Source organism: Schistocerca piceifrons, chromosome 1, assembly GCF_021461385.2.
Source record: "Schistocerca piceifrons isolate TAMUIC-IGC-003096 chromosome 1, iqSchPice1.1, whole genome shotgun sequence".
Taxonomy (NCBI): domain Eukaryota; kingdom Metazoa; phylum Arthropoda; class Insecta; order Orthoptera; family Acrididae; genus Schistocerca; species Schistocerca piceifrons.
In genome coordinates, this window is record NC_060138.1 from 992,534,155 (window position 1) to 992,546,074 (window position 11,920).

The 11,920-nt window shown below is 39.3% G+C and overlaps 1 protein-coding gene across 1 annotated transcript in view; it reads right to left on the reverse strand.

The window, feature by feature from the left end:
- The window catches only part of LOC124779277 (catalase), a 69,071-nt gene extending 60,307 nt beyond the window's left edge, over nucleotides 1-8,764 (reverse strand). Inside the window, exon 1 of the mRNA XM_047253704.1 lies at nucleotides 8,645-8,764. Within this exon, the coding sequence (XP_047109660.1) occupies nucleotides 8,645-8,698 (54 nt within the window). The 5' untranslated portion in view covers nucleotides 8,699-8,764. The remainder of the gene's footprint in view (nucleotides 1-8,644) is intronic.
- Between the last annotated feature and the right edge of the window lie 3,156 nt (nucleotides 8,765-11,920).

Genomic DNA, 11,920 nt, shown 5'->3' on the forward strand with positions numbered 1-11,920 from the left:
GCAGCTAAATGGAGGTAATCAGATTATAATAGGGGGACCTCAATGCACATGTTGGCACAGACAGGAAAGGATTCGAGGAGATAATGGGACCAGAGGGCTGGGGGAACCGAAATAGAGAAGGAAAATTGTTGCTGGAATTCTGCAAGAGGAATGGGCTGGCGATCGCAAATTCCTGGTACAAGAAGAGAAGTAGCCACAAAATAACTTGGTACAGTGGAGACTGGTCCCAAACTTCAGTAGTAGACTATGTACTAGTGGATGGGCAGATTATGATCAGCCTCACAGATGTTAAGGTCATTCCATCTGAGGCCTTAGACAGTGACCATCGGCTGTTGGTAGCCACCGTGAGAGAGAAAAAAGATAGGAGGGCAACAGATATACAGGAGAAAAGGTTGAAGACATGGATGCTGAAAGAGGATGAACGGAGGACCCAGTACCAGACACTGATCAGGAAGAAGCTGCCAAAGGAAGATCAGAGAACAGTGGAAGAAGAATGGGGAGATTTTAAGAGGGCTCTAGTTGAGGCAGCTGAGACTGTGTGCAGAAGAACTAGTACAAAGAGGAGAAGTAAGGAAAACCCATGGTGGAACAACATATGTAAAGAGGCAGTACTTCGAAAGACCAAAGCCTTCAGAGAATGGTTCCAGACCCGAACAGAGGAAGCTAGGGTAAAATATAAGGAAAGCAAGAAAGCGGCACAGACCATAGTAAGGGCGGAGAAGAAGAAGTGGATGGAAAAATGGACAAGAATGTTAGAAGAGGACAGTGAAGGGAACAAAAAAGTACTTTACACCATGGTAAGAAATAAGAGGAACGACAGAAGCGAGTGCCTGAGGGTCATGGATAATAATGGAAGAGTTGTGGAGGAAATGCATGAGCTCAAAAAGATTTGGAAGGAGTACTTTGAAGATCTGTTGAATGCCGCCAAGCGGGTAACTAACAGCGATGGAGAGCCTAAGGCAGTAGACGATTATAATTGTGGGGAAATTGATGATCTAACTTGGAATGAAGTGGAAGAAGCCATAAAGAGGATGAAAGGGGGCAAGGCACCAGGTTGGGACGAAGTAACAGTGGATATGATACGAGCAGCAGGAGTAGTAGGAACCCAGTGGCTATTCAGAGTGCTGAGGGTGGTGTGGAAGGAGAACAGAATTCCTGAGGATTGGAAGAAAGGAATTATAGTCCCGATCTTCAAGAAAGGGGATAAAAGGAGATGTGAGAACTACAAAGGAATCACCCTGCTATGCCACTGTGGAAAAATCTATGAAACGATCCTGGAGAAGAGAATAAGAAGCAGTATTGAAAGTAGACTGCAAGAGGAGCAGTATAGTTTCAGACCGGGAAGATCAACAACGGACCTCATATTTGCGGTAAGGCAACTGCAGGAAAGGCACTATGAGTACGGGAAGGACTTAATCATGGCCTTTTTGGATATTGAGAAGGCGTATGGCAGTATCTGTAGGGACAAGCTCTGGGATGTGCTAAACGCAAAAGGGATAGATGAAGAGATAACACGAAAAGTCAGAAAAATGTATGAGGGAAGTGAGAGTTGTGTGAAAGTGGGGAGGGAACGTACTGCATGGTTCAAGCTGGAAAATGGGCTGCGACAGGGAAGTGCACTTTCGCCTTTATTGTTTATTATTGTTATGGATGAAATCCTACAGCAAGTATCAGATGCAATTGGAGATCATAAAATGAAAGCAGTGCTTTTTGCCGATGACCTGATGTTATGGGGAAATTGCGAGAAGGAGGTGCAAGAGCAGTTAGATGTATGGGAGGCAACGGCAGCACAATATGGAATGCATTTCTCTGCAAAGAAAAGTGAAATAATTGTCACAACAAGGAAGAAGAATAGGCCAAATGTGGATATAACTTGTGGAGGGGAAAAACTACAAGTGGTAGAGAACTTCAAGTACCTGGGAAGCATGATTGAAAGTAAGGGGGGAAACGCAATGGAAATAAATGAAAGGTGCAGAAAAGCAGGGCAGTTCTACAAATGCATTAGGTGGCTTATTTGGAGCAAGGAGGTGCCACAGAAATCCAAGGGAATTATATACCGAACCTACTTTGTCCCCATATTGGCATACGGAAGTGAGACATGGGTAATGCACAAAAGCGACAAAAGTAGAATACAGGCTAGTGAAATGAAGTTCCAGAGGAGCAGGTTGAGTGTAACAAGACGAGACAGATTGCGAAATGTGTATATGAGGGAAAGACTAAAGGAGGAACCAGTACAGGACAGGATAGAAAAATCAAGACTGCAGTGGTATGGACACATGAAGAGAATGGATGAGGGAAGAATTCCAAAGAGGATGTTTGATCTGCAACTGGAGGGGAAGAGGCCCAGAGAAAGACCAAGAGATAGATGGGTGAAGGGAGTGAAGGAATGTGTGACGAGAAGAGGAGAGGAGAGAACTGGACGAAGGTGGAAGAGGGGGAATGGTGGAAAGACAGAACACGATGGAGAGGCTTGTGTTCCCGATAGACCCAGCCAGTGGCTGGAAACTGTCCAAGATGATGATGATAAGTAATTTTATAGTATCATACTCATCCTTTCTTTTATATACTATTTACAATCCATTAGGAAGAAAAGCTAGCAATATGACTTTTTTTTAAAACGTCGATTACCCACAAGTATTAAAGGTTTCATGTTGTGTGACTTTGTTCATAGTATTTTTATTTTTAACGTTAGTGCTTACTTTTACCTAAAATAGTGCAAAAATACGCCATCTAAACGTTTTTCCCTACAACAGAAATTATCAGGCTGATCTTCATACGGGTAGCTAACATCATATACTTCTAGATTCGAAAGTGAAAAGCCATACACACAAACGGGAGACCAACAGCGCTCGAAACTGGTGTCAGTTTTTCCCGGTAGGTCCAGCGTCGTCGTATTATCGATGGTCATTATACAGTTTGACACAGAGCAGCCATATACAGTGGGCGGCACTGGGGAGCAGGAGCACTGAGCTGTAACAATCTCGTCATATAGTAATCATGGAACAGTGAAACTCAGTTTTTTTATACCACAAAACTGTTTTGCAAAAACAATGACAGTTAGGAAACTGCAGAGGGAGTTCCGAGCTTTTTTCAAATTTGATCGTCATGGTCGTGTTCACTCAAAACGCGCCAAAAACTTTAAAATTTTTAAAACGACCGAGAAATGCTCGTATTCCACAGAATACGGAAGACGTATGTGTTTCAGTCTTACGAACCCCACGGAGTTCATATTGTAAGCAATCCTCTGCGGGCACTGATTCCCGACAGAGTATTCGCCGAATTCTCCATTTTGATTTAAAGTTTCATCCGTACAAGCTACAGATAGTGCATGAAGCAGAACGATTGCCAGCTGTGAGCAGAATTCTGTCGGCTAATAATGACAACCAAATGAGGACAGTGGATTTCTGGACAAGCTGTGGATGTTAGATGATGCCCATTTTCATCTCGCAGGTTACGTAAACAACCAGAATTATTGTTACTGCACGACTCGCCTAAGAACTGAAAGAATTAAATACGAAATTCGTGGCATCCCAGCTGAGATGTTGCTGCACGGTGGGGAACCTAAACAGCAGTTTGTAAGAATGCGTACGTACAGGAGTTCGGCAGGTACAGGATGTAATTTTCAAACATTGATAATTTTGATTACTGTCTTTCAAAAGACAAGCTGTAGTGGCTCAATAGCCATCAACAAAATGTTTTGTTGTTTTTTTTTCTATTTTTATTAAATATTTAAAAGGCTGCCTTTTCTGCGTCACCCTGTATTTATATTGTAGAGAAGAGAGTATTACCTTTTAAATATCGTCTACGTGTCATTGTAACCTACAAAATTTTTGATCGCCAGAAGAATACAGTTAATTTTCTTAATTATAAGAGCGGTGGTGATGGTGGTAGATAAATAGTTTCACGCCAAAAATCTATTTGTACCGCCAATATGTTACATGACGTTCTCCTCGGTGCACTCTTAAACTGCTCTCCCTTTTCCATGACCTGATGTATGGAATGTTTTCTGTTTAAGTTGGAGAGCTGCGTGTGTGCTTTATCATTAAGAGCTATTGGGATAGTGTGCACTCAACACTACGTCACGTCTTCAAATAGCAGCAACGTTCGCAGCTCAGACATATCTGCAATGTTTCTTGCCACGTTCACAGTGGTCCATACTTACAGACCACTCGTACCATCCAAGATGAATGCTGTAGAACAAATTAATGCCATACAAAAATCAGGGTTTTCAACAGGTCAGGTAAAAAGGGTATAGTTAGTGTATCAAGCCTGCTGCAAAGGTTGCAGTCCTAATAATAATAATAATAATAATAATAATAATAATAATAATAATAATAATAATAATAAGTCCAAGTTATCTAACATCGCAATGAATTGGAAACTAGATCAAAACTGTCGAAAAACCCGAAGCATTTTTATTCACATATCGTCGAGTGTTGTCCGTACATGTTCTGTTGTCATGCTGTTGGCAATATCTGTTCTAAGCAGGGCGTCTTCTCAGTACAATGATGTAAATTATTTCCAAATGACCGAATGTAGGTCTAAACCAAGAACCACAGTGATAATTGCTTAAGTTTCCAGGGGAGGGACTGTCTTTGTGATAGTTTTAGTGCGGCGGTTTATAAGAATATTGAAAGTCTTCTTGTCGTTCCTCACTGTAGTGTATCGAGTACGAGCAGTGAGCCTATCAACCATGTATACGTTATGAACGAGCACTCTTTTACACAAGATGTGTAATACACCTATGTTTATTCACCGTAAATTGCTGTACGGTATGTGAAGGAGCGTGTTCTTATCTCACGGTCCGTACGAAGGCATGAAGTTGTGCTTGTGCCGGTTCTCCACTTTCACTGGACGTTTTGCGAGATCAATGTCCTATTTCTTCTATCGATTTCACTGTAAGTTCATAGGTATTTTACGCTTGCGCGGAGGCTTTATCGACTTCTATACGATTCTAGCGCCGTGGTCAACGTCAAAGTCGTGGCAGTGTTAAGGATTTCAATAACTATAAGATTGCGGGACATTTTTTCACGGGAGTTATAGGGATGCTTTCGATTAAAATCTCAAGGCCACACGCCCAGTACGTATGAACGCTGCAGCTTCATACGAAAAAATGTTTGACGCCCTTCACATACATCATTCACACACATGATCAGAGCCTATGGCTGTGGAACTATATTATAAAAACAAGTGTATCAACAATAGTTATATTTTATCGTAAAATAGGTACCGCACTACTACGGTTTATTCTCACCATTTATTAGCAAAATGTTTTTCTGCCAAGGTACATTACATTGTCCATGCAGTAACAACGTTCCCTGCCTTTCATAAAAAAATAATTATCGAGGGAATTGTACAGAGCAGGTATTTATAATTTTATCACTTTGGTTTTGTCTACCGTTGGCAAAATTCCTATATTATAGGTTATTAAGTACATCTGTTCTCAGCATCGTCAATAGTAAAGCCACTCAGTCATGCACTCTAAAGCATACGTTGCCGCGTCCATCACATTTTCACACAACTACGTTTCATACCCTTATCTTTTCTTACTAACCGTGGTCTCCTAATGGATGGCATACATACAGAAATGTTTTAAATAAGTTTTCCACTGATCTGGACTTTTATTAAACGATAATTTATTTTATTCCATTAAAATTACATAGAGGTTTATTCACAGAAAATCATGGCACCATGATATAGAACAGATAAATAACAATTCTAGTATGGATTTAAAAAACGCTAACTTTTCATGCATTACTTAGGAAGCTGATGACTTTACATCTCATTTGTGAAGAGAAACATTTTCGTAATTTTCCAATTTACCAACTCTCCTAAGAGAACGATCAGACGTTACGTAATTGTTTGTCCTTCCAGGCACTCCGGGGAACCTTTGAACTATAGATAATTGCTACATGGATTAGCGTGTTCGGCGTATTTTTCTTGACTTTAAAGTATTCTGAATCTGCTCTTAGGAAAATCCAATGTGATATCAGTTAAAAAAAAAAATAGTACGCCCTCTGATTTAGAACACAAGCTTTTCTGATATTTCTGCGAGGCGTACAATCAGTCATTTACCGTGCTGGCATGAGTGAACCCAGTTACGTGAGACTTCAGCAACTTAAGTAAAATTGTCAATTTAACCGTAGTTATTTACCTCTTAAATAGATGTTAACATCCAACTTACCTTCCGACACTTCTGCTTTCCCGTTGCTGTCGGCAGGAGGGTCTGCGTACAGGAAAAGGAGGAAATCTCCCTTTTGGTAACAATAGCCCTTCAGAACGACTAAGCCGATATCTTCACAGCTGACGAAATTCAAAAGTCGCGCGCGTTTTGTAATTGCAGTGCCAAATCAAAGTGTCTACACTGCAGCACAGATCACTATATACAAGCTTTCAACTACTGCGCTTATGGGAATAATGTATTGAAACGACTTTAATATGATAAAGCAAGATTTTGCTCTTTATTACTGATAAAAGTTCTGTATCTGTTACATTTAATTCAGCGATCACGACGAGAAGACAAATATGCTGTATCGCCTTTAAATATTCACTAATTAAATCATGAGACTTAGCTAACTTAAGCTCTACATTTCCACTCTGAGGAAGAGTTCAATTTATCAAGTTATTTTCTTTTTAAATTTAATTCACAGGCGTTTCCTTTACAAGATGTCTTTTTGTGCGTAGAGGAAACGTCACCGAGAAATGGCTCGACTTCATAATGTCTCCCAAAGAGTGGAGGGAACGTCCCATATGAGAATAAAAGCACTTCCAGTCATATTTAATGCCATTATGGAAGAACACTGAGTGGCAGATATGTTTTTGAATTTAAGGAAAAAGAGTTAAATATTTTACTGAAGTAGATTTCCACTTTTGGAGCGCTATAATTCTGTATGAAACGCAGAAAAATAAGACATTTATATAGCTCGTCAAGCCAGCAGCAGGGGCGATAGTCCATAAAACGCACGTGGGCCTTGCGAAGATCAAAGAAGTAGATCTCGGGTAGCGTTCGAATGTTGTTTAACGCTGGTGGTGAGATTCCCTTCGTCGTCCTACCCTAACGACCACGACATTAAACTAATTTCCCTTCGGGCACAATAATTGTTTAGTGCTACTAACGACTCAAAACTGGTGCAATCAAAATATGAAGTTTTCATTTCCTCTTTTCACCTTTTCCTCTGTTTCACTATAAACTAGCAAGGCTGGCGCATGTAGTACTTCAAAATTTCTACGTAAATTTTCCACCAGATATTCCAGTCTTCCTATTGAGGTGTCAGCTCTGACACTGCACCATAACTGCGACACTCTTCAGAGTGAAATTATGTATACCGCTGACATATTGTAACGCTTGACATTCGCTTTGAGTGTAACTTGATGGGCTGCAAGTACTCGAGTTGAAATGAAACACATAAGAACGGTTTAAATAACCTTCGCCGTATCCTACCAATGAACCGAAGTTGGCTACTTCCTTTATTCTTGGTAGAAATCTATCCACAGTACCACTGTAATTTATCAACATGTTATTCGCGGGAATTTGTACAGCATGTCTCCCCCCAGCTACAGCTTTGTCTATAAATGTCATGTACATTTTACTTTTAATGACGTCCCAGCTTTACATTTCTCTGAGTTTTGAGTTAACTCTCATTCTTTGCCCTAGGCTGAAAATTCATCAAGACTTTACTAAGCCGGCTGTTGTGACCGAGCGGTTCTAGGCGCTTCAGTCCGGAACCGCGCTGCTGCTAAGGTCGCAGGTTCGAATGCTGCCTCAGGCATGGGTGTGTGTGATGTCCTTAGGTTAATTAGGTTTAAGTAGTTCTAAGAGTAGGGAACTGATGACCTCAGATGTTAAGTCCTATAGTGCTTAGAGCCGTATACATAACTTTACTGAGGACAACACTAGAACATTATTACGTCTACGAAAATTAGAAAAGTAGAAGTGTTAAATCATATGTTTGTGCAACAGAATTTTATTTCATATTACGATAAACTCCGACTCGACAAGAACGGGGTAGACGCAGTAGTCCAGATGCTTTAGCGTCTCTGTCTGCTGTAGAGTTCATTCATTGCCAACACAGTTTCAGATTTACTTTTATAGGATACAATTAAAATTAGGAAATAAATTCTCTGCGCCAATGCCATTGTCAGAAGCTGTTTTCAATAAAAATAAATAAATAAAAAAGTTGACGCAGAAGACAAAGGTAATTCGTATAACAAAATTGCTACAAATTAGCACAGTGTCTCCGATGTTCAGAAAAAAGAAAGGATAAATTGCTAGTAAAGTAGCTCCGCAAAATAAATTTTTATGCGGAATTCAGTTCTGAAGCCGAAAATGATTGTGCTCTTGATCGCAATGACCACCCAAACACATTCAAAACGCAGTTGTGCACTTCCGGAAAGGCAGCGGGTGCGAAATGCCACAAGTCTTCCTAGATTTATTACGTATACGAGCACACCAAACTTAAACTCTATGGACCAATGATAACTGCTATGCCTTACGAGCTACTGTTATTAGCTTATACTTTAGTAGATGTCCTATAACACAAAAAAGCATCAATATATTTTACAGACCCAAACTAAAATCAACGGTTTCACGAAAGTAGTTAATCTCATTTCCAAATGGATGCAAGATGACATAAAATCTGCAAACCTTAATGCCCTTCTTGTAGTTCACCAGTTGGTCTGTTGCGGGATCGCGCGACATTTCGCTTAGTGTTGGCTGTAGCTCGCTCCTCTCGACCCGGGCAGCACCACGATAATGTAAACACCATCTCCGCTCGCGTGTATATAAACCCAAGTATGACTACGTAGTCAGTGGAGTAACGTGCAAAACAGAAACGGAAACTTGTTTATTTATAATTGGACTGTATTTCATAAAAAATAGAAAACAAATTAAAATGTTATGAATTTAGGTATTGGTTTCTTTTTAAGAGCAGCTACATTGATTATTTAATTCTATATTTGACACTCTGCGTTATGTTTACATATTCAGTCAAAGATATTCCTGAGGACAAAGATACCAAATTGCCTTGTCACGCATATGTCAACTAGTCTGTAAAGATTCATAATCATAAAATATCACTGACGAAAGCCGGGAGGCCTTTCTCGAAGTGCGTGTCATGAACGATAAATGGTGTTACGTGTTTAATATAAGGCCAAATACTTCGATGGTTGCACAACTGCTAGTCACCCGCGCCCTGTTTCATTTTTAGCTGATTGCTATTCCAAAAGTGTATTTTGCACGAAATTAGTAGTAACTTCGTGCATAGTTCTGCTTTTGTTTAATTATCATTTGTCACCATAACGTTTGCTTCACTGTTCGATTAATAGTAGCATTTGGACAGTACATGTTTACTTGATTTGTCCTACATCATTTTCGGTATCAGATACAGCTGTTAAACACGAAATGTGTACAAACACACAGAAATATATGCACTACCTTAAAACACACATGATTACAGCCGTTTGTGTTTCTACTATTTGATACTAACGTTTCTTGGCAGTCCTTAAAACAAAGGTAGGCCTAGTTCGAAGATCAGTGTTGTTATGTGGTGGAAGCAGAATAATTTTAAAGTCTACTAGAGAGCCGGTCCCTACATCCAGCTATTTTTTGCTTTCTGCCCCTACAATGACACAGATTCAACAGAATTAAAATATACGATCAACTGGCAACATCCATATGTTGAACATACCATCCTGTTACAGTTGTAGCACCACACATGAGAAATATCGTTTCTTCCGTCAAGCGGCCAGCGGAGTGTTGTTAAAAACACTCAAAAAATAATGAGATACTTTCTAGTGAGAAATGAGTGGGATGAATTTTGCCTCATTAATTTCAGTTAATTATACTGCAGTTTAAACATTATCAAGCTAAGAAATATTTTTTCTAGTAGGCCTACCGTAACCTTCTACACTTCACGTAACACTTGATTTGCAGAAAAGGAGCTTTCTAAGTTGCTCTTTTGATTCTGACTATGACGTAAACAGAATCTTTTGTAGTCTCTGTTTCAGCATGGAAGTAGCCTTTGTGTAATGGGAGATGCACCGAAGCACACTAAGACTGATAGAAAAAGCAAAAACTGAATGTTTATCCTGTCAGGTAATAGAGTTGGTGATGTTGACTGCGATCATAGTTCCCAATGCAACTGCTTAACAAATCTACCTGGCATGAATAGTCATGTCATCTGATTTCTTTGTTTAAAACAGGTACTAGAAACCGAAAATATGAACTGAATCCAGATCATATACATTTGTCCTGGCATTAAGCATTGCCCTTTTATAACTCTCCTTTACTTTTCTGTAATTTTGTAATATGAGACCAAATCTCATGTTAACTTTTTGTCCCCTTCCCTTCTCCAATTCACCTCTCATACTCTGCCATAAATCTCACCACATCCGTCATTTTCAAACCTGACTGCTCAAGTCCATCAGGTTTTCTTGAAATGTTTGACAATGAAGATATAAAATTTAAAAAGAAACTGCCATACTTACTTTACTTTTACTCTATTATGTCATACGGTATCACATTCTGTGGTAACTCCACTAGCCGAGAGAAAGTTTTTAGAGAGCAGTAGCATGTAATAAGACTCTTATGGTGTAAATTCAAGAACAGCATGCTGAAACCTGTTCAAAGAAGTAGCTGTACTAACTATGGATTCTCACTATCTGTATTCCTTAATGAATTTCGTATGTCTTTTTTCCAACCAACAGCTCAGTGCATAACATCAATACTAAGAATAAAAACAATTTACATACAGACTTAAAATCACTTACTTTGGTCCAAGAGGTCCAATATTTGGCAACGCATATTTCAACAGGTTTCCAGCAGTCATTAAGAGCTTAGTTTAAGACAAAGTACAGTTTAAACAGAGACTACTGCATAATAGGTATAAAACAAAGCACAGGGCTGTAGTTAGAGAGATGCTGAATGAAACAAGTTTGGCAGCCAAAAGAGCAATGCATGAAGCCTTCAATGACTACTGTAGCAGAATACTGTCAAACGATCTTTCACAAAACCCAAAGAAATTCTGGTAAAGGCTGATAGTGGCACAAATGTTAGTGCCCAGTCATTCATGTGTGAGACTGAAACTGAAGTTGAGAGCAGCAAAGCAAAGCCAGAAATACTTAACTCTGTTTTAAAATATTCCTTTACAAAGTAAAACCCAGGAGTGAGTTACTGGCACAATTTAATTCTTCCACCAATGAAAATATGAGTGAAATAGATATTCGTGTCGGTGGTGCTGAGAAACAGCTGAATCATTAAAACTGAACGCAGCATCAGCACCTGCTGGAATCCCTGTCTGACTCCATACCCAATTCATAGCTGAGATAGCCCCTCTGTTAACTATAATCCATCATAGATCCCTCAAACAAAAAACTTTGCTTAATAATAGGAAGAAAGTATGGGTCATAGAACTGGTCCACAAAAGTACCTTTGAATATCTTGACAATCAACTTATTGTAGAACCTTAGAACATATTCTGAGCTCAAACCCAGTGAAGTATCTGGAACAGAATGACGATTCTGAAAACATCGATACTGTGAAACCTAGTTCACACTTTTCTCACATGACATCCTCCGCTATATGGTGAGTAGCAACTTTCTCTTTCATTATATTGTTACACTCCATCCTGGATTTTTTATTGTTTAAAATCATATTGCAGTTTCTCAGTGGCTGGTCTTCTTTTCAAGTACTTACAATCTGAGGAACACCAACTGCACAAAATATGTCATAATTTATGTTAGGTAGCTGTTCTGTTTTACCATCAATGTTCTTTCTTTATGCTGCAGATAACCCTTTACAGTCTTGCTTATTTTTACGTTCACTGTTATTTCTACTCCTGTTCTACTATTTACAGACCCAGTATGGATGATATTACAGTTCCTATTCCAAAAATATCCTTATTCTGGTAGTTATGTCTTACAA